General features: G+C 43.3%; 1 protein-coding gene across 1 annotated transcript in view; it reads right to left on the bottom strand.

Annotated features, from left to right (window-relative positions):
* KIFAP3 (kinesin-associated protein 3) overlaps window positions 1–23,826 on the bottom strand; it is a 97,229-nt gene that overhangs the window by 73,157 nt on the left and 246 nt on the right. The window contains exons 2-10 of the mRNA XM_015406201.1: window positions 17,243–17,374; window positions 14,714–14,868; window positions 13,663–13,718; window positions 11,559–11,700; window positions 10,796–10,895; window positions 10,479–10,603; window positions 10,122–10,220; window positions 5,827–6,005; window positions 2,585–2,747 (exon numbers count right to left, since the gene is read on the bottom strand). Of these exons, the coding sequence (XP_015261687.1) occupies window positions 2,585–2,747; window positions 5,827–6,005; window positions 10,122–10,220; window positions 10,479–10,603; window positions 10,796–10,895; window positions 11,559–11,700; window positions 13,663–13,718; window positions 14,714–14,868; window positions 17,243–17,374 (1,151 nt within the window). The remainder of the gene's footprint in view (window positions 1–2,584; window positions 2,748–5,826; window positions 6,006–10,121; window positions 10,221–10,478; window positions 10,604–10,795; window positions 10,896–11,558; window positions 11,701–13,662; window positions 13,719–14,713; window positions 14,869–17,242; window positions 17,375–23,826) is intronic.

Here is a 23,826-nt window from a genome sequence, read left to right as displayed (position 1 = left end):
GTTTTACTAAATCAGTGTACGAAGTGAGGTTGTCAGATGGAGATATAGGTTAATCCTCCGCGACATCCTGGTTTGGAGATGCATGGTCAGGGGATGTGTGAGCCTCAGAAACCTCCGTATCTGAGTCCTCGTCATTAAAATCTGAAGAATCGTGTTCGTTTTACTAAATCAGTGTACGAAGTGAGGTTGTCAGATGGAGATATAGGTAAATCCTCCGCGACATCCTGGTTTGGAGATGCATGGTCAGGGGATGTGTGAGCCTCAGAAACCTCCGTATCTGAGTCCTCGTCATTAAAATCTGAAGAATCGTGTTGTTCCGTGTGGACCGAAGTGTCTTGTTGACAGAGTACGGGTTTGGTTTGGGCGACGGGCACGACAGGTTTTGGTTCCACGGCGTGATGGGATGGCTTTGGTTCCACGGTGTGATGGGACGACTCGACTACAGGAGGACGTGATAGAGACCTAGACCTATGAGCAGAGCAAGATGAGTAGCGATCCCACTCAGAATAGCCCACAGGAGTCAACCATGGCATGGATGGAGGATAAGCCCCATACAGGTAACGCAACTGTCTTTCATCCCAAGCCATTGGGGGGGGGGCATGGAGACTCTTCGGGGGCGACTTCTGGTCCGTGGACGTCTGGAGGACCAGGTAGTGGCATGTCTCTGGGAGTCGTCCCTGTAGTCGCGGGTGTCAATATCAACAGGCTGAGTCTGCAGACGTGGTGGGAGACGCTGCGTGTCAGATAAGGCGTATCGGTGCCAATGTGGTTCGGCGTCAGGGGCTTCCAATACTGTCGATGCCGACGAAGTCGAAGGGAGCGGGGGAAAGCTCTGCACCCATTTGGTGACTGATGAGCTCCACCGTGTCAATGTCGGAATAAGTAGGCTCCATTTGCTGGACAGGGGAGTCCAATACGTGGATGGTCGGTATCGGTGGAGGGACTTGGGCCTCCGATATCGATACTGCCGGCGGAGCGGGAGGCACTATTGGGGCATCACCCAGTGCAGGCACCGCTTCCTTCCCCTTCTTTGCCGCTTTAAGGGACTTGGAGGTGCCCTTCTTCGCGGACTTATGCTCCGTACTTGCCTTAGCCTTTTTCTTCATTGGTGTAGAGGCGGACGATCATGTCTTCGATGTCGAGGGCTTCGGTATCAGGCGGTCGACATCGGAGGCAGGTGTCAATGCCGGATCTGTCGACGTAGACGGTCTCTCCTCCATAGTTGAGACAGGAGCAAGGGCCGATTCAAGCAGCGCTACCTTAAGGCGTGCAGCGCGTTTTTTTCTCGTCTGGTTGGCGAATCGAGCACAGTGACGACAAGATTCTGGCTTGTGAGACTCTCCAAGACAAAAAATGCAGAGGGTGTGGCGATCTGGAGGAGCAAGTTTGCTACCACAACGTCTGCATCTGTTAAAAAATCCCCACTTCTTCTCCATAAGAAGAGAAATGGCGAAAAAACGGCTGGGGGGGGGTGGCCCGAAGGCCTGAGGTAAATTCCCATCAGAAGAAACTAAAAAAAAAAATGTTTTTAAACAAACAACTGAAAATAAACTGAAGGCAAAGCACAAGTAAGAAATAAGTCCTAAGAGCTGTGGAGCGAAGCTGAAAACGAAGCTAACAGCGATCCGATCAGACCGAGAAGGAAAGAAGGTCTTTCCAACGCGGCGGTAAGAAAGGAACTGGCGGGATGTCCGCGCCCACTCCCTCTGGGCATGCGCGGTGGGGTTCCTGCGCATGCCCTGGGGGGCTGGGCGCGAAAATCCGTTAAAAGATCGACTGAATTTATTCAAGTGAACTTTGTAGCTCAGCAATGATCTGAGTACCGGTTTCCCTGGTTCAAGTTCAATACTCTGTCCACTATACCACACTGGTTCTTGAGATGATAAAATCTACCATGCATACAGAAGGCCACGAGAAACATTTGTTCCCTGTAATTTCTGACAACTTATATCAATAAGCTACAACCAAAAATTCAAGCAGATGAAAGTACAAACTATCCTATCTATGTATTAAGTAAAGGTAAAGGTTGCCTTGCTCGAAAGCCAGTCGAATCCGACAAGGTAAAGGTTCCCTTGCTCGAAAGCCAGTCGAATCCGACTCTAGGGTTGCGGTGCTCATCTCCGTTTCAAAGCCAAAGAGCCAGCGCTGTCCGAAGACGTTTCCGTGGTCATGTGGCCGGCATGACAAAACACCAAGGCGCACGGAACGCTGTTACCTTCCCACCGAAGTGGTACCTATTTATCTACTTGCAATTTCTTGCTTTCGAACTGCTAGGTTGGCAGGAGCTGGAACTAGAGACGGGAGCTCACTCCATCATGCAGCACCCGGGTCTCGAATTGCTGAACTACTGACCTTCCACAGCCTGCAGTTCAGCGTCTTAACCACTTGAGCCACCGCAGGTATTACCCCCAGGTATAATTCCAAATACAGTTCAGACTAATTTTGCTACAAAATTTCAAGTAATCTTTACTTAAAACAAATATCAAAGCATTAGAAGTAATTAACAGTAGCAACCAACTCTAGCTAATAACAATATTTGTGTCAGTACCTCCAAAGTTTTTGGTGAGAGAAGTACAAAACCTACCCAATAATGCAGTGAGTTTGGGAAGAAGTCCAACTTGTACCATTTTATTCCTCAAGCCTGTGTCAAAAGAAAGGTTCAGAAGAAGTCGGAGTGTAATATTCAGCAGGTCTTCATGTTCACATGGTACCATTTTCACCAGTTTCTCAATAATATCCAGTTCAACCTACATGAGCAGGATGGAAAGGTTAGAATTACTAAACCCATATTTTGCCAAACTTTAAATCTGGTACCAAGGATATCATAACAATCAGATTTACTTTATGGTAAATAAAGTTTAAAGCTGCCAAAGCTTTTGCCTCATCGCTAAAACGAGTTCTGCTGAAGTTTCTCCATAAAAAGCATCTGAATACAGGTTATGAAAATGTGTATTTTCACAATGACAAAACTGATAGTCTTCAGACATGGCAAGACAACCTGCATTTTTAATTCAGTTTAATTCAGTGGACAGTAACCTTGTAACATCATTAAAAAAGGGAAACACCACAGCAGAAGAGAAAACAATATGCCAGTCTGCAACATTATATCAGTCTTAGGCAGCAAAATGTTGTCCTCTATTTTAAAAGCTATGTAAAGGCTGGTATTAAACTACATATTCTGTTAACTGTGACAATGCTTCATTTTAATTAATGGCATTTAAAAGCTAAATTTCAAAGACATATGAGCAATTCTGCATCAATGCCATGTAGTATGTTTCCTAAGCAGGCCAAAAGGGCCACCTGAAAATAACAGGCAAGTACACAGCTTCTCAGCACTCCTCTTCTTTGATCACTCATGTCAGAATCTTGATTTGATTAGAATTTTGATTACACTCATCCCTATGGTCATTATAACATAGGTAGCATATCAACCAGCTGGCTAACAACACACTCCAGAGCCTGGTATTAATATCTGAGTCTGGGTAGCTTGCCAACTGTGCAGACTTTATGACACTGTTAATATTATCTTTTAATATAATCCTTCTTGACAAAAGCCTCATTTAAATCAAATCCCACAGGCGTTAACTTGTGAGGATGTGCTAATCATAAGAACATAATAGAAGCCAATGTTGGATCAGGCCAATGGCCCATCTAGTCCAACACTCTGCCAAAAATACCAGGTGCCATCAGGAGGACCAGTAGTGGGGCCAGGACACTAGAAGCCCTCCCACTGTTGCCCCCACCCCCAAGCACCAAGAAGACAGAGCATCACCTGCCCTAGACGGAGAGTTCCTATGTATACCTTGTGGCTAATAATTTTTTGGCAACATCTAGTCTGAAGAATTCTGCAGACCTCAAAAGCTTGCAAACTGTTAGGTGTCATTTGATTAGTCCTAATAAAAGGTCCCGCCCTGACCTGGAAGTGCCAGGCAAGCTAGATCTCTTCAGGTCTCAGAATCTAAGCAGGGTCGGTCCTGGTTAGTCCTTGGATGGGAGAGACCACCTGGAAGTCCAGGGTTGCAACGCAGAGGCGGGCAATGGCAAACCACCTCTGAACGTCTCTTGCTTTGAAAACCTCATAGGGTCGTCGTAAATCAGCTGTGACTTGATGGCATTTTACACACAAATTATAAAAGATATTGTGTGGATTGTGTTCAGGGGGGTTGGATTTTTCTTTTGGACCACCAGGGATAAGGTTGCCAGCTCCAGGTTGGGAAATACCAGGAGGTTTAGGGGTGTGGAGCCTGAGGAGGGTGGGGTTTGCCCTAGAGTCCAACTTCCAAAGCAGCCATTGTCTCCAGGAGATCAACTGTAATAGCAAGAGATCTCCAGCCACCACCTGGAGGCTGGCAACCCTAGCCAGGGAGGACAACTTCTGAGCATATGTACCGAGATCCAGAGAACAATGAGGGATGCAGAGAACTGTGACCTAACTGTAGTGCTAATATTTTTTACAGGAAAACAGGCTGGAAAAAACAAGTCAAATCAAATCGAATGCCTTTAATGGCATACCAATAAAATACATGGTGTGATAAAATATGCGCAAGAAGGCATTACAGAGACAGTAAAATGAGGCTGATCGTACAGAAAGCTTGTATCTAGAGAGAAGAAGTCTCTCTCACCTCTGATCAGCTGACAGTCAGGGCAGGAGCTGGGAAAATCTGAGAATGCAGATTTTCACTAAGAGGGACCTCTCTAAGGCTAGTTTTATTCTAATTGGATTTTACAGAGTATTTTCTTATACGTTTTATACGTATTTTTAAAATATCGATGTCCATGCTGACGTTCCAGCTATATCCCATCGTCGTCACCCCCATCGGGAGAGGCCCTCCTGACCGTTCCATCCGTCAAAGAAGCTCATTTCTGTGGGCACACGAGAGGGGGCCTTTTCAGTGGCAGCCCCACAGTTATGGAAGAGCCTCCCCAGACAAGTTTCAGTTTTTGGGAAACAGGTGATGACAGTTTTATTTAGGACTGCAGCTGATTAATTTAGAAGAAGAAGAAGAAGAGATTGGATTTATACCCTGCCCTTCACTACCCAAAGGAGTCTCAGAGCGGCTTACAAACCCCTTTCCCTTCCCCTCCCCACAACAGACACCCTGTGAGGTAGGTGGGGCTGAGAGAGCTCTGAGAGAAACTGCTCTTTTTCAAGAACAGCTCTTATCAGAACTGCGGCTTGCCCAAGGTCATCCATCCAGGTGCAAGTGGAGGAGTAGGGAATCAAACCCGGTTCTCCCCGATTAGAAGAAGAAGAGATTGGATTTATACCCTGCCCTTCACCACCCAAAGGTGTCTCAGAGTGGCTTACAAACTCCTTTCCCTTCCCCTCCCCACAACAGACACCCTGTGAGGTCCGTGGGGCTGAGAGAGCTCTTGACAACCCTAAACTGTGTTTTTAAATTTGGGGGGGGGGGGGGGGTTATTATGTATCTTATCTATGTCTTAAGCTGCCTTGAGCTCCATAAGGAAGAAAGGCAGCTAATAACTGTTTTAAAGAAACAAATTAAATAATTTAAAGCACGCCAGTCTTTCAAGAAATGTTTGAGAAGAGGAGGCATGAAAACAAAGCCACCACCATCTATATACTGTTTCTCTATGTGCAAATTCTTGTGCAGGGGAGTACCTGAAGGTGCAAAACCTGCAGATCCAAATGTACTGTATACCATGTAAACTGGAACCACACCAGTTAGAAACCATGTAACCAAGTGCACATGCAAGATTTAAGCTATAAACAAAAGCAGAAAAGAAATCCTAATGCCATTTTGTTGCCGTTTCTTCCCAAACACAACTAACAGAGCCCTTCAAGCAGAGAACTGGAACATTTACCATGTCGTTTTTATTCTCCATGAAGATGCTGAGTTTCTTCAGAAATGACACAACCAGAATCAGGAGTTCGAAGTTCTCTCGATCCAGAGCTTTCACCAGCATGTGAACGATATTCTTGTTTCGCATCTTCAGTTCAGTGCGTGTGTCTTCGGCAAGATTCAACAGCAAATAAAGGGCAACTGGCACAACGGGGCAGGGGGGGGGAGAGAATCACAGCACTGTAAGACTAAAAGTTTAAACTGTTTGCAAGTCATAAGTAACGTTTCCAAAGATCTTGAGCACTGCAAACACCTCTTGTACATGCCCCATTGGAATAAAACCCCATGGTGTCTATCAACAACAGCTAAGAACTTTCTCCAAACACTATCCTCCCTGTGCTGTATTTGGGACGGCTTCAGAAGCCACCCATATCTGTTCAAAAGCCCCCTCTTCCTGAAGGTTTTATAAGAAATCATCTTTTCTTTGAACTGGAAATTGATGACTGGTAACTAACAGTACTATCTTAAGCACAGTTACATCCCTTTAAGTCCACTACAATCAATGGGCTTAGACAGCTGTAACTCTACTCACCATTGCACTGTAAGTCAACTAATTCAACGGCTATCACAATTTTGGGTTTTTTTAAAAAATCCACACTACCATTTAAAATGTTGGGGAAGGGTAAAATGCATTTGAATCTGTAAGTAGAAATGAACGGAAAACTGCAGCCATGCTCATTAGTTCCGTTCTGAGCTATCTGCAACTTGTCAATATTTGTACAGCTTACTGAAATTTTACAGGACTTATCCATGTGCAACCAAACGCAAAAAAAGAGTGCACAAATGTTTAATTTGCCAACTACAACCAACAACACTAGCAACAGATGTGTTAAGAGGTTTCGTTCTCTGTTGTTCTGCTGTCTTGTTGACACTTCTATCAAGTGAATAAGGAATTCTACCTTTCCAGTTGGTTTAGGAAGGTATTGGTGCCCACATTCTTTCTGTTATATAAGTAACAAAGCATAAAGTACTATTCATATTAAAAGTTTGTGGAAACTGGTTGCTAATCTGCTCAATATATATTTCTTACCCATGCTGTATGCCACGTCACAGATAGCTGCTATAGCTTACAGCTGTTTCCCTGGTTTACTTGTGCAACATCTTCTCTGAGAACAGGGGACTACACTTAACAAGTAACCTTTAATTTCTTTTTTAAAGTTGTTGAACTAAAATGAGCACCAAACAAGTTTGTTGCACAAGCCCAGGTCACTCTGTCACATGAGCACGGCACATCACAGTTTGCTCATAAATCCCAGTCATCCTCCTTTCCCATCTCCAAAGAGAATCCAGAGCAAGATAAAGATGAATAAACAAAAAAATGAAGTTAATATCAATTATCGTAAATGGTTTAAACTCACCACAAAAAAGATCAAGAGTATTTCACCAGTTACAAAAAGTTAGTGCAGAAGTGATATGTCTTCAGGAGACACATATTAAAAAAGATGATCAACACCTCTTAGAGGTGAGAAAACTGGGAAAGTCATTCGTTGCAGCTAATTAAAAAAAAGAGAGAGAGGCTTAGTGACCTATGCTAAGGAAAACCTACTACTGGAGCTGATTTTTAGTTCAGAGGATGGGTGAATTATAATAATTCAAATTCAAAGACAGAATAAAAAAACACTTATAGTGAATATTTACGCACTGAATGAAAAACAAGAAAAATTTTATGAATCGGTTAAGGAAATAATTGCTAAACAAGTATTTGATGAGACCTGCTTAATGGGAGATTTCAATGCGGTCTTTGATAGAAAAATTGATAGAAAAAATTTACATAAAAATATAAACAAGGAAATAAACTTCCGAAGTCCTTCATAAAAATAGCAGAGGAATTCTGTCTAGTCGACACATGGAGATCAGGAATAAAGATAAAAAAAGAGTTTACTTTTTATTCACACAGACAAAAATCATGGTCCAGGCTGGACATGATATGGACTTCAACAGGAATCATTAATGAAATCTGGGAGGTAGAGATTTTACCAGCTACTTTCACGGACCATTATGTTAACCTTAACAGACATACCAAGAAGACAAAGGTACATTTTTACTTAAAGACAAAAAATTTGTAAATGAATCGAAAGTCGAATTTCAACACTTTTTTAAGGAAAATATACAACCGGAAGTCCCTATTGAAATAATTTGGGATACGTTCAAGGCCTCTGTCAGGGGATGGTTTATTAGACAGAATGCGTGGGGGATGAAAAATATACTCTAAAAGATTTTTAAAAAGTGGTAGAACAATACTATAAGAAATTATATCAAAGTGAAGAGATACATCAAGATAAATCTTTTTTTTGAAAAAAATATAGAGAGGAAATTTACTGAAGACCAAAAAAAAATTTAAATGATGCAATCTCCATGTGCGAAATAGTGGAAGCAATACGAAGTCAAAAAAACAGAAAAACACCTGGACCAGATGGAATTCCATCAAAATGTTATAAAATCTATGAAGACGTGATATTACCACTGAAAAGCGTAATAACTAATATTAGAGATAAAGGTTTGATGCCACATTCATGGAAACAAACTCAAATTACTTTAATACATAAACAAGGAACAGAACTTAAGTAGACCAATATCCCTCCTCAACACAGACTATAAAATATATGCTTATATATTCGCAAGTGGATTAAAAAGGGTGTTACTACAAGTTATTCATAGAGATCAGGCGGCCTTCCTCCCAAAGAGGCAAATAAAGAACAATATAAGAACAATACTAAATGACCTGGAATTCTATGAACAATACCCAGAAAAAGGTATGGCCTTAATATTTATAGACGCTGAGAAAGCCTTCAATAACTTAAATTGGAATTTTTAATTGGAAAAATTAAATAGATGAGAGACAGGTGAAAATGTTTTGATAATGATCAAAGCCATATATGATAAACAATTTGCCAAGATAATAATAAATGGCGATTTAACTCAAGATATAGACATTTCAAAAGGTACAAGGCAAGGTTGTCCCTTGTCTCCATTATTGTTTATTTTTGTATTAGAAACCTTACTAGAACAAGTTCGAAATAATAAGGAAATTAAAGGTTTGCAAGTAAAAGGCAAACAATTTAAAGTACAGGCTGTTGCCGACGATATGGCGTTTATATTGGAAGAACCTAAATGCTCTTTAAAACAACTATTGAAAGTACTACAGGGATATGGTGGAGTTGGCAGGGCTTAAGGTAAATCAAAATAAAACAAAAATAATGCTAAAGAAAAAAGAGAAGAGAAAATTACAGGAAATGTCAGGTTTTGAAAGGGGAACCCAAGCATTGCAGATTGTCCTCCTCCTTGAGAAGCCATTTTTATGGCAACTGCTGGAGCAAGGGTTGGCTATGGTTTCCCCTGCTCAGGATGGAGAGAGGGAGGTGACAAAGCATACTCGAGACTGCAAGGTTAAAGAAGGGTGATCAAAACAACTTCTCACTGACCTTCGCCACCTCCCTCTCCATGCCTAGAAAACTGAAACTAATTTGACCATAGTGTTCTTTGCCAGGGAGCGGCACAATCTTCGAGATATATAACTTGCCAAGAAAGAAAAGAAAAGGAAAAGAAAGAGTCCTCTCGCTTGTACATTTATTTATTTATCTCATTTGTATCCCACCCTCCCCGCAATGCAGGCTCAGGGCGGCTCACAATCAATGCATAAATACAGTAAAGAGCATGGGAATAGGGAGGAATGCTGCCGAATGCATGCATGCAAAAACAGAGTACACAACCTAACTTAGCTGGTTTTAATAGGAGGCACTCCAAGATGACCTAGGACATAGTAATTGAGCATGGGTGACCAGTGGCTATGCTGGATGCTGGATGCTGCTGCTGCTGCACAGATGCAAAATCACCCCCAGGACTGACTGAGAGAAAAACTTTGAGGTGATCAAAAAGAGGCTCAGCTCCACAATAAACATGCATTTTGAACAATCAATGCAAATCTGAATACCAATCTAATTATTTTTTTTTTTGCAAAACTGCCACTATCCCTGGTCACAAAAGAAAGTACATCCATAACAAGCCAGGTGCAAACTCTTGTTCAGAATTTTAATGTAGCACTCAAACAGGTCACTCAGGAAGTCTGCACTCAGACATTACACGAGAGCTTACAGAAGTCATGGTTTGTAAGCTATGGTTTATCACGATGCCTGCAGGCAGCCACAGAGCGAAGATGTGGACAGTCTTTGAGCATTTCTATTTCCCATCATTTTCAATTAAATCTGAGAAGGCAGCTATGCCATAAACCCATGCCTGAGTGCTATCAGGATTCCATACCTCGAAGCAGCTGCTCTTGCTTGACAACCAGCCCTTGATACTTTTTGAAGGTTTTTTCATATTCTTTTTTCTGGGTTTGATTATCAGGATCTTCATCAAGTAAAAGGCTACAAGTTAAGGATAAGTACAACATCCGGAAACAAACACACACACACAAACCACAAACTGATCAAATACCCTTTGATCAGGACTGAAGGTGCAATAGGAAGCAGGCTAATGTGGCCAGAAGGTAGCATCTGACAATTCCCGGAAGTACTCCCAAAAATATGCTGCCAGCAGGTTGCCCAAAGACAGCAAAATAGGCTTCCCCATAGACCATGACTTAAAAAGCCTAAAAACTGCAAAATGAAAGGATATCAGCTTTCTTCTTCTTGGTGAGTTCTTCCTGCCAAAGTTCATGTCTCTTCAGCTCATGGTCAATGATGTTCATGCAGAGAGCCCCAATCTTGTAGTGCGTGATGAGCCCATGAAACTGGGAAAAGCTAGATGGGGGGTGGTGGTGGTACAGATATGTTAAAACCAAAAGCCAGAGTGACAGGTTTCAAATAAGCACCCCTACTACCACAGAGTCAAGGTCAATTGCTTTGGAACTAGGGAAACGATTTTTTCTATAGTAAATATAAAATATTATTTTTCAAAGCATTTTCATATGCATTGTGAGTTATAAAACTTACCTAGAGAAGCAGAAAAAAATATAAATTATATTAGTAGCAAGCTCCACACTTTGTTTCCAGTCCTCTCTCAGTACTCTGGCCAAAGCACCCAACGCGGTTTCTAAAGAAAACAAAGATGGAGATCAGCCTCAGTTGTGGATTTTACTGTTACCTGGCTGATTTCCTTACATCTAAAAGGAAATAAGCACATCTGATGCTTGGATGGAAATAATAAACTGTGATCAGCTGCAGGTGCCCTGCTCAATGAAACCACATGCACCAAGGTGAAGACGGTGGCATGTTGATTAGGACTTCCATCATCTTCCGCTCTAAGAGGTGGAATTTACTGCCCAAAGAGACTTGTTTTAGACCCTTCCTTCTGGCCTTCCAGAGATCCATACTAACATTTTTATACAGGAAGGTATTTGGTGTTAACTAACTGGATGCCCTCATAGAGTGACAGCTTGTCTTACTGCTGATTTTACTGCTGACTAGTTTTAATAGTCTATCATTGCTGGTTTGTTGATGTTTTTATGATTGATTACACCTGTTTTGGGGAGTTGCATTTTCAATACTTTATATGTTTTTGAAGTTTTATTTGTAAGGAACCTTGAGTGCTGCTTCAGCAGAAAGGCAGGAGAGAAATCTTCTAAATAAAATAGATAAATAATAACAGCTGCCAGAATGCAACATGCACACACAGAGATTATGACACTCGTTCCAGCCAGCCCGATAGGCAATAGCCAGCCCAACGTGATAAAAAACAGACAAAACTTAAACTCACCATTAAGCAGGAGTTCTTCTAGATTATCAGGATTCCTGGCCAGCTGCAGAATGAGTGCAGAGCCACGCACCTTATCAGGAATATCTTCATAGAGCAACTCAATGTATTCATCCATGTCATTGATATTGGCTACTTCATCAATCTGAAAATATCAGCACCAAAAGAGGAAGATATTGAGAATTTTTCACAAGTTCCACCGAAACATTCAAGAGGGATTTTCATGTCACTCGATCGGTGTGTGTGTGTGTGTGTGTGTGTGTGTGTGAATTCTTGTAAACAGTTTTGAAGGACACCACAAAATCAAATCTTGATACATACCAGAGATCAATTCTCTTATTAGTTGGTTTTTATTCCCCACTTCTCTTTACTCTAAGGAGTCTCAAAACACCTTACAATCACCTTCCCTTCCTCTCCCCACAACAATCACCGTATGAGGCAGACGAGGCTGAGAGAGCTGTGACTGGCCCAGGGTCACCCAGCAGGCTCCATGCAGAGGAGCGGGGAGTCCAATGCGGTTCTCCAGATTAGAGTCCACCTCCGTTAACCACTACACCACACTGGCTTATTAGACCACACCTATGACCAGTGGCAAATTCTTTCTACCCCCTCCATCATTGTTTTGGTGAGGTAAAGAAGTAAAAAATGATTTTTTTTAACAGCTAAGGGAGGTGTCTCCCTCCTTACCAATTCAGGAGAGAGGCACAATCTAAAAAACAAGATGGAAAACAGCCCAATGAAATTTCAGTTCAAAGTACTTCTACCTTAGATCACTCCATCTAAGAGACTGCATAGTGTTCGTGTAAAGCTATGATTGTTTGAGTTTTATTTTATAATAGACTTCTGATTGTGCATTTCCCTTGAAATTAACTCTTTAATTCATGGCACCCATGACTTCAAGGGGAATTGCATTACACTTTGTCTGCTTGCTACAAGCACTATATAATCAAGATTAACTAGCTGGAAGATGCTCATAACGGAACCAAGGATCCCTCAGCCTGCAAGAAACTATCTATTTAGCATAGCATAGCTATATTCCACCCTTCCTCCAAACAGCTCAGAGAGGTGTACGTGGTTCTCTCTTCCCCATGTTATTCCCACAAAGCTATGCGATGGGTCAGGCTGAGAGAAAGTGACTAGCACAAGGTAATCCCGTGAGCTTCCTAGCCCAGTGAGGATCTGAACGCAGATCTCCCACATCACAGTCCAATACTAACACAGCAGTCCCTAATACGGCATGCACGGGGGGATCATGCCGCCCACCACTATGTTTCCTGGTGCCCACTTCCTTCTCCCCCAAAGCAAGAGTCAGTTCTGGTTTTCCTCCACTACACTGGAGTAGGAGCAGCTTCAGAAGAGTTAGGGAGATATCAAATGTGAGTCTGTGGAGAGCAGCCATTCAGAGACAGCCACCTCCATCATAGGTGGATACTCAGCCCAGAACCTCCCAATGTTTTGGGAACACATTAACACTTGGAATTCACTGCCACAGGAAGTGGTGGCGGCTACAAGCATGGACGGCTTCAAAAGGGAATTGGATAAGCATATGGAGCAGAGGTCCATCAGTGGCTATGAGCCACAAGGTATAGATAGGGGCTCTGGGGCAAGTGATGCTCTGTCATCTTGGTGCTTGGGGGGGGGGGTCAACAGTGGGAGGGCTTCTAATGTCCTGGCCCCACTGGTGGACCTCCTGATGGCACTGGTATTTCTGGCCACAGTGTGACACAGAGTGTTGGACTGGATGGGCCTTTGGCCTGATCCAACATTGGCGTCTCTTATGTTCTTATGTTCTTAAGGCGCGGCCATTCTCTGGTTTGCTACCCCCTCAGCCGGGAAGCTATTCTATGGTAGTGTCCATGCACCATCTTTCTCAAAATCCAAAATTCCCACAAGCTCAAGAAGCTTGCAGATCCCACTGCAATGCTCTTGCTATTAACTACTGGAATATGCCCCAACTATCCAGATACATTATAAAGTTCCAGCAATGGCAGCAATATTTGAACAGACCACCAGATAGGAACCTATGAATTTATAACACGAAGGCTAGTTGTGGAGACATGACAGTGAAGTCAGTATTCAGAATCCTCTATAATTGGTCAATACCTACCTCTGTGCCTTCAAAAGGAGGTGGATCTTTTGGTTTACTGGATTTCTCTTTTTTCTCTATGGAAAGAAATACAGTAATGTCATCTGTACGTGTAGCACAGTCTCTCACCTTATTTCAATTCTGCCCTTACATTTTGGGGGGAGGGAGCAAAGAGAAAGAAAATCTCACTCAAGTGAAGTCAGCAGTTCTTCCCACAAAGACAAGCCGTAGACTGCAGTCTCAACAACACATGATATACAAGGAGGTTCACCTTAACCGAATGGGACTTATTTCCAAGTAACTACACTAAGGATTTGAGTGGCAAGTTGGGGAAATCAACATATACTGATACTCAGGATCAATGTTCCCTCTAAGCTGTCGAGTCTTGTGAGCAAAAATTCTATTGTGTGAGTTACTGGCATTAAAGTTGTGAGCGAGCAATTTGGCTGCTGCATAAATTAGTTTGCTCTGGAGCCCTCCTTCCTGAGCTGAGACAAAAATGTGTGAGCTGGAGGCTAAAAAACTGTGAGCTAGCACACACTAACTCAGCTTAGAGGGAACACTGCTCAGGATGAGATATCAAAAGGCACATCTGCAAAGCACGTTCATGACTGCAGGGGGGGATTCAGAGGGTAGGGATTTTCCCACATGGTAGCAGCCCCTGGCAGCTCAGGGAATGCTATTCTAAGGGGGAGAAGGTGTCACAATGCAGTGGCTAAAACACTCTGTATCATATATGATCACCTGGATCCCAGGCTTCAAACTCCCTCCCCCCCAAAAAAAAATTAAACAGAACAGTAAGCATGCTGTGAGACATTTCTCCAGTTCTCTGTCACTCAAACCAAATACGCCATATTTAGAACAGAATCTTCTAAAAGAAAGATGTACCATAAATGTTGCTTGATTAACAAAACAGAAATGCAGTTATAGTTCAGCATCACGGTCTCAAAGCTGGATCTTTCAGATGAAATACAGCATACCTTGGTAACTGCCCCCTCCCCTCGTAATACTGGGGAGTGGGAAGAGTGACATCATGGACCATGTTGTAAGTGTCAAACCTTGCCCTGCCCACCTTTTCCTGCAGACGTGTCTCTGCGGTTCTGCAAGTAGTAGAGCAACTGTTCCACCTCGGCTAGTTTGGAAGGGTGAATAAGCTTGCATTCCTCCACCACCTTCCGAGCCAGGGAAGAAATGTCTGTATTGGCATTGAGGCTCTTCAACCGGATGCTGCAAGACACATTTCACAGATTTCACCCACAGCTGATGCAGAAATCAGTACTCGACTTTGAAAAGGTATGAAAGGATTTATTTTTTTATTTTACTTCATTTGTACCCACTTCTCTCTCTAATGAAAACCCAAAGTGGTCAACAAAAATAGCAACTAACAAAGGTAAGTAAAGGTTTCCCTTGCTCGAAAGCTAGTTGAATTCGACTCTAGGGGGAGGTGCTCATCTCTGTTTCCAAGCTGAAGAGCCAGCGCTGCCCGAAGACATTTCCGTGATCATGTGGCCGGCATGACTAAACACCGAGGTGCACAGAACGCCGTTACCTTCCCACCGAAGTACCTACTTGCAATTTCTTGCTTTAGAACTGCTAGGCTGGCAGAAGCTGGGTCCAGACACGGGAGCTCACTCCGTCACGCGGCTCTCAGGTCTCAAACTGCCAAACTACAGACCTTCCAGGCTGCAGTTCAGCATCTTAACCTCTAAGCACTAAAGGCTTAAAAGTATAACAATGTATCTTATCAAAGCCATTAAAATGGCTTCTTTGCTCATTAGTTTTTAGCATAATTGTGCAATTGCAATCAAGCCCAAGTCATCAGAATAGAGTGAATTAGAAGTATAAATACAAAAAAATGTTTTTCGTTTATCTATTTAAAACCTTTGGTAGCCACCTTTCTCCCTTGCAAAACTCAAGGCAGCTTACAATATAAATAAAACGTTATTAAAAACACAATAAAAACAATTCTAAAACCCATAAAAGTCACAGTTCAAACATTCTGATTAGGACTGCCAATAATAAAAGCTAAATCAATCAAAACACAGTCCTAAATAAAACAGTCTTCAACTGCTTCCTGAAGACCAACAATGAGGGACCAGGCACACCTCCCTCCCTGTGGAGGCTGTTCCATAATTGTGGGGCTCCATGGAAAAGGCCCTTTGTCGTGTATCCACCAAACACAGCTCTTTAACTGGTGAGACAGTCATGAGGCCTCGCCCCATGATCTTACTTTCTGGGCAGGAATATATGGAAGAAGATGGTCCTTCAGATACCTGAGTGGCCAGCCATGTAGGGCTTTAAAGGACAAAACCAACACCAAAATTGGGCTCTGGAGAGCCAGTTTAATTGCTGTAGTACTGGGCAAATATGTTCCTAATAGCTGGCACCAACTAGGGGTGTGCAAAAAAACCCTTTTGTTTCTTTTCCGATTTGGATTCATTGGACCCGAAAAATATCAGTATTCCTGAATACTAATATCGGTTTTGTATTGGGATTTGGGTAAATATTCAGGAAACTCAAATTTATTTATTTCCATCATACCCTATGGTGACTGTCCCCATAGAGCACAATGGAGAAGGGATTTGAAGTTTAAACGCATGCTGAGAAATGACTCGGAGAGTCATGCCACACTGTGGCGTGACCCTGTGAGTCAACGCAGCAAGCATTTAAACTTTAAATCCCTGATTTGCTGAGTCATTTCAACTCAGCCTTCTAGCTGTGCACAAATAAAAGCTGAATAATATCAGCTTTTATTCGGGTGTGGCTATTTCGGTATTCAATCTGTATTCAGCTGAATAAATACCCGAAAAATACCAAAAAGGTATTTTTTGGATATTTATTTGGCTCGGTATATACTGAGTACACACCCCTAGCCCCAACCAGCAGCCTAGCCACTGCATTCTTACTAGCTGCAGTTTCTGAGTAATCTTCAAGGGTAGCCCCAAGTGGAGCACACTGCAATAGTCCAGTCTAGATGTAACTAAGTCACGGATCACTGTGACTAGATCTGACTGTCCCATGTTATTGGAAAAATATTAAACTTATATGTTTATTTAATATTTACACAGAAAAATTTATGCTGCCTCTTCAGCCCAAGGCAGCTGACAAAACAAAGCAAAAAATGTATAAGTTGTTCATTAATATGTTCTGCAGAACAATATGCATGCTCCAAGACATCTCATAGCAAAAATGCCTGTGAAAAATATTTCTTCATTGTACACAGCGTTAACTTCCAATGGTTGCTGTGATGGGCTTTTACGTATTCAAGAAATATGAGCCTAATTAAGCAACCTGTTGGTAGTCAAGTTAATAGAGATTAGGAACCTCTGTGACAGATGAAAAACTCCAGGGTTTTATATGGCATTCGTCCAAATATTATTAGGGGATATGTGTCAGGTTGCACATTTTGTGCATCAGTGCATGCTTCCACACAAAATGCAATAGGTGGAAGCTGGCACTCATTAGGAAACAAATTTTTCACGTGGCTAACTACACTGGAAATACTAATTACCATAGGTCAGATTTTTTAAAAATGGAAACGTTTAACACCCAGGTCACTTTATTCAGAACTTCCAGGAAAAAATGTCACAAATATACTTACATTTTTTGACATTCCTTGCGCTCTCCCAGCATAGGATCTCCCATCTCCCCAAGTATTGTAGCTTCAACCTCATAGTGAACAATAAGTGCCTTTTCTGATGGATGAACATCAATGTTGCCTCCTTTCACCTTTCTGTAAAGTAAAAAAACATTAAATACAATTAAATACAAGACGACTATCCACAGCAGAGGCTCAAAGAGAATAAGCAATCTTTGAATGGTTATCCCAAGCCCCCTTCAAATGCCTGAAGTGAATATTAGGCTTTCGAAACAAGTCAGACTCAGGTACTTTTTAAATGAGAGGGAGTACTCCAGGTCTCGCACTTGGAAGGAAGAACACCAAAACTGATAAACAGCACTATGTTTCAATGACTGAAACAATTAGATCCATCTCCTTCCAAGACAGTAACACTGGACAGTGAAAATGTAACCCCAGAACAAGATGTAATGTCAATAACATTGGATTCCGGCCCCCTTGTTTAATTAGGCATTGCACTGCCTTCAATGAAGGAATCTTTTTTATTGTTCCAATTGGCACTGCAATTTTGTCAAGGGCCTATTAAGTCCTTCTCTCCTCCTATCCCCCCCCCACACACACACCATATGAAAACCAATGGCTTGTCTGAATGCTTGTATGGTGGGCAGAGTGCTGAAGCCTTTAGCCCAGTCAAGCAGCACCAAGGGATATTGGCTGGCCCAGGTCAAGCTCCTGAGAGGCTGCATTGCCTCCTGTTTTATCTTCAAGTGTCTCAGTATCCTGAAATCCAAAACCCAACAAACACTGGAAGGTTCCCATTTGCGGAAAAAGTGCCGCACTTTGTAAGTGAAAAACTTTTTGGCCCTTCAGTTCTTGAAAAGGAAAATGTTAACATACTGTTGCATTAAATTCCCCCCAAATGCTGCATCCCATGCTGTTCTGGGAGGAGTGAAAGGAGAGGCAAGAAAGACACCTTCCAGCTACAATGCTCTGGGCAAGGGTTTTTTTTAATCCATCCCTATCTGCATTTCTGTTGCTGTTGTTAAACTGAGGGGGGAAAGTGACACTGGCACAAGAGCACCTCAAAGGAAGAACCTCAAATGTACATTCAGCTCCAGGGTCTCTCTTACAGGGCAATCCTAAACAGAATTACACCTTTCTAAGGCTCAAACTAGGAGCTGCAGTGGCTCAAGTGGTTAAGACGCTGAACTGCAGGCTGTGGAAGGTCAGTAGTTCAGCAGTTCGAGACCAGAGTTGCCGCATGACGGAGTGAGCTCCTGTCTCTGGCCCCAGCTCCTGCCAACCTAGCAGTTCAAAAGCAAGAAATTGCAAGTAGATAAATAGGTACCACTTCAGTGGGAAGGTAACAGCATTCCGTGCGCCTCGGCGTCTAGTCATGCTGGCCACATGACCACGGAAACGTCTTCGGATAGCGCTGGCTCTTCAGCTTTGAAACAGAGATGAGCACCGCAACCCTAGAGTCGGACTCGAATGGCTTTCGAGCAAGGGAACCTTTACTTTTACGGCTCAAACTAGATGTTACCTGTCATTCACGGCCACCATGGGGGCTTGAAACTGCAAGCTCCCCACAGACACTCAACCCCAACACTTAACAGGGATCCCTTTCTAATTGGGACATTGGTTGCAAGGGAGGCTTTGCCCCATTTTCCTGACACGTACTTCAAATACTGTTACATTCTATTTAATGCTAGAGGCTCCAGTTCTCCTTGCCAAAAATTTTGGCTCCTCCTTTTTTCCTCAATCCCAGTTCAGGTCCATATTTCACTGTGCTTCATGTGCAGCCATAATAAACCATCACTCTCCAACACTGGCTAATAAAGGAGGATAAACCTGTCAGCACTAAAAAGCATTTGTCATCAAAACCCAATGAGGAGAAACTATGCTCAGCCCTGCTACCAAGACAATGGTGATACAGCTGTCAATGTGCCACCTGATTTCTTTATTCACACAATACTTTTAATAAGAAACAGTTTGTGCTAGTTTGATTATCCTCAGTGCTTTCTGAGCAGGGTACCTACAATCCTCATATTAAGACATGGGGAGGAGGGAGACATTTTATGGCACAGTAGCTGGGCCACAATGTACATCAGAGGATATTTCACTCAGCCACCTCTAATCATTTCACCTTAATAATATTCTTTATCTGTGTGGAGGAGCAGACCTGCTGCAGCCTGCAGACCCTGTTCCACCCTGCCCACTACGGTTTTCTCAACACCTGGAGAGGCTTTTCTCTCTCTCAGATAACCCGCTGCCACTACTTGACCTCTGTAGTTGGCCGTTACAATATAAATACAAAAGCAGGAGCGACTGATTAGGAAGAACATGGCCGCCATGTTCTTACTAAACGCGACCATCCGCTTTGTTTTTAATGTCTAAATTCGTATATGGATTACAATTGCAGCAACGCAGCAAAACAGATTGGAATGAGAGCTTGGTTGGAAGAGGAGCCCCCCCAAAAAATAAAGGTGTCCAAAAACGACAAGGAACGCGGCCGAGAAACAAATGGACTTACGCGTAAGGTTCTTTTCCCACTTATTACGGCGGAGGGGGGGAAGAGCAATGAGTAACAGTATTGTGTTGGTTCTATGTATCGGCTAGAGGAAAGCAGACTGAAAAATCAGGAATTTGAAGAAAAGGGATTGGAAATATGTTTAATATGGAATACACAATGAAAGACGAGGAGGAGTTGGAGGAAAATATGGAAGTTGTCCAGTTGAATATTGATCAATTCCTCAAAGCTTTGCAGGGAGAAGTGCAGAGAAGTTGTAGAGAAGCATGCAAGGAAATACTGGGAAAATTGACAGAATTACACCTTTCTAAGGCTCAAACTAGGAGCTGCAGTGGCTCAAGTGGTTAAGACGCTGAACTGCAGGCTGTGGAAGGTCAGTAGTTCAGCAGTTCGAGACCAGAGTTGCCGCATGACGGCGTGAGCTCCTGTCTCTGGCCCCAGCTCCTGCCAACCTAGCAGTTCAAAAGCAAGAAATTGCAAGTAGATAAATAGGTACCACTTCAGTGGGAAGGTAACAGCATTCCGTGCGCCTCGGCGTCTAGTCATGCTGGCCACATGACCACGGAAACGTCTTCGGATAGCGCTGGCTCTTCAGCTTTGAAACAGAGATGAGCACCGCAACCCTAGAGTCGGACTCGAATGGCTTTCGAGCAAGGGAACCTTTACTTTTACGGCTCAAACTAGATGTTACCTGTCATTCACGGCCACCATGGGGGCTTGAAACTGCAAGCTCCCCACAGACACTCAACCCCAACACTTAACAGGGATCCCTTTCTAATTGGGACATTGGTTGCAAGGGAGGCTTTGCCCCATTTTCCTGACACGTACTTCAAATACTGTTACATTCTATTTAATGCTAGAGGCTCCAGTTCTCCTTGCCAAAAATTTTGGCTCCTCCTTTTTTCCTCAATCCCAGTTCAGGTCCATATTTCACTGTGCTTCATGTGCAGCCATAATAAACCATCACTCTCCAACACTGGCTAATAAAGGAGGATAAACCTGTCAGCACTAAAAAGCATTTGTCATCAAAACCCAATGAGGAGAAACTATGCTCAGCCCTGCTACCAAGACAATGGTGATACAGCTGTCAATGTGCCACCTGATTTCTTTATTCACACAATACTTTTAATAAGAAACAGTTTGTGCTAGTTTGATTATCCTCAGTGCTTTCTGAGCAGGGTACCTACAATCCTCATATTAAGACATGGGGAGGAGGGAGACATTTTATGGCACAGTAGCTGGGCCACAATGTACATCAGAGGATATTTCACTCAGCCACCTCTAATCATTTCACCTTAATAATATTCTTTATCTGTGTGGAGGAGCAGACCTGCTGCAGCCTGCAGACCCTGTTCCACCCTGCCCGCCAAGGTTTTCTCAACACCTGGAGAGACTTTTCTCTCTCTCAGATAACCCGCTGCCACCACTTGACCTCTGTAGTACTAGTAAGTAAGTTTATTGTATATGGCTGTTGGCCGTTACAATATAAATACAAAATATAAATTCAGGGTTCAAAAGTACTGTTCTAAAAAAAAAAGCCTTCAGAATAAGACTGTATAGCATTTGAACAAATAAAAGAAAGTTTTAAATTCATAAAAAACTATGCTACCAGTTTTGTAGCTATAGGAAACAACCTTGGATCTAACATTTCTGCCTGCAAGCGCAAAAAGCGCTACCTTGCAAGTGACCAGGGGATACGTATCTGACAAGAGGAAAACCAGGTTTTCATTGTCAGGTAAGTTGCAAAGTTGGAAATGAAATAAAAAGTAAATACTATGCTTTTATTTTATTTACATGTGATTTTACAGTGTGCGTAAGGAACCAATGGGATACTGAAGAATGGGGCAGATTTAAGCGTGGTTTGTTGGTATACCTTCCAAGCAGCACTTCAGTGGGCATGGATTGTAAAGCAAAGGGTGGTAAATGCTGCTCTTACACTGTGGATGGCAACGTCTGACAAGTAGGAGGTTCTCAAGTTATCTTTTTTAACCCTATGGTACCACGGTGCAGATTTTGACTGGAGTATTAACCTTTTGTCTAAAAGAGCATCCCAGTACCCAAAAGAAACTAGTGATTCACTGTTCCTGTGACAGGATCTGGAGGGCAACGGCACACTGGATGCCCCCCTCTGTCTCTATAGCTCAATAAGGTTCAACACATTTTTAGCTATCCATCACTGAGGTTTTCTATTGATCTATTTAATATTACTGCATCCAATTTCATGGTCTTTTTATGATTTCCAGGTTCAAGGGAGTGAAGCCCACCTTGTGTTAGCTCCAGGACTCCTCCTGTCATGCAGGGGCTGGGATCTGGGAACTAAAGGACCCTGGCTGACACATCAGGGGGCTGAAGCTGAAACTAAAGGACAGTGGCTGTCAAATCGGGGTACAGTCTGGTGGAACTGAAATTAATGGGCGGCAAATCCCAGATCAGAGGACCTAGTGAGATGGGGTGGAATGGAACTAAAAGATGGTACCCAGCAGATCAGGGGGTGCAGCCTGGAGAAGAAACTTCAGAATCTGGTAACAAAGCAGAGCAAAATCAGTGTGCTGTAGCAGTCAGAGTAATATAGTGGGACCTGAGTTCAAATTGCCCCACTGTCACAGAACCTTGATGGGCAACTTGGGCCAGTCACTCTCTTACAGCCTGGCCTGCTACTAGACTCCACTCCTATGATGGACAGGAGATGCTTCCTTCCTCTTTTCTCCCCATTCCACTAGGAATAATCAAATTTGAAAGGCTGAATGGAATGTTAGAGTAAGGGGTGGGGGGGCTGAGACAATTTAGCCAGCAACCAAGCGACAAACAGGGGAGATGGGCTCTGGAGGGAGAAGAGGTATCCTGAACAGGCAGGGAGTCCAATAGGGATTTTAGTGTTCTATTTAAACAGGCAGGATTTGGATGCTGTTCCTATATAAAAACAGTAAAGAGTTAAAGCTTGTCTTGTTACTGTTTCCAAGCCTGAGAGACTGAAAGAACACTGTAATGAGTAAGCATAAAGCACCTCCCAGCTCTGGCAACTGTGATTAGACATACCAAATAAACAGACATGTGTGTTCTTGGTAGGTATGACCCCCATGTTCTCACCAACCCATGACACACTACTCAACAAGATCCAGGGGAAAGGGGACCTCATTTGTGTCTGATATGCTCTCTGGTTCAAGATTAAGGAAGCCTGAGTCTCAAAGAAGAAAGGCTAAACAACAGAAATCCACTTTGCCAAACACACCTAAAGCTGTAGAAAAGAGCAGGCGTCCAGGAGCACCTTAGAGATGCACAAAATACCTGGCGGGGGGAGGAGCTGCCGTGAGTCAGGGCTCACCCCTTCAGATGCAGCTACACTGTGAGTCCACCAGTCCCACATATCGGAGAGTGGAGCGATTTCAGGTGCCCAGTGGCATTAGCAGGCGAATGGCCACGGCAGGGGTGGTTCCTGAGACCACTCCGCTTTACGATAAACAGGGCAGACGGACTCCCGTTCTAGCGGCATCTGAAGAGGCAGCCATGACACGGGGAAGCTCCTCCCCCCACCCGGCCCAGATCTTGTCTCCTGCTACAGACAGACCGACGGGGCTCTGCCCACCTGGTTCTAACACCGAAAGCCGGCTATTTTTGGGCAGGAACGCACAGCGGCTGGTTCCCAAGTTGACCACACCCAAGAGCAGAAACTCATTAGGATTGGCTACATAAGGGATGTGTGGCCTAACATGCAAAGGAGTTCCTGCTATAAAAAAAAGGGCCCTGGGTTTTGACCACAAACAAGGTAAACAGAATAAGAAGCAAAAGGTGGGTGTGGCTGGATGAGCACACTTCTGGTAACATGCGGGGTGTGGCCTAATGGGCTAATGAGCTGTGCTCTCATGGGTGTGGCTGGATATGCTAACGGGTTCCTGTGGTTGGGTGTGGCCTATTATGCTAATGAGTTCCTGCTGGGCTTTTTCTACAAAAAGAGCCCTGCCTAAAGCTGACACTGGATAATGAAAGCAAGGCGTGGGTGGGTGACAGCGGCGGGGCTGCAAACGGTGCCAAAAAACAAGACAGCCAGAGAGAAAGGCCCGGGAGAGGGAGCGGCTGACAG

This window comes from Gekko japonicus, unplaced genomic scaffold, assembly GCF_001447785.1.
Source record: "Gekko japonicus isolate JY-2015 unplaced genomic scaffold, Gekko_japonicus_V1.1 scaffold1180, whole genome shotgun sequence".
Taxonomy (NCBI): domain Eukaryota; kingdom Metazoa; phylum Chordata; class Lepidosauria; order Squamata; family Gekkonidae; genus Gekko; species Gekko japonicus.
This window is presented reverse-complemented; position numbering and strand designations above follow the sequence as displayed.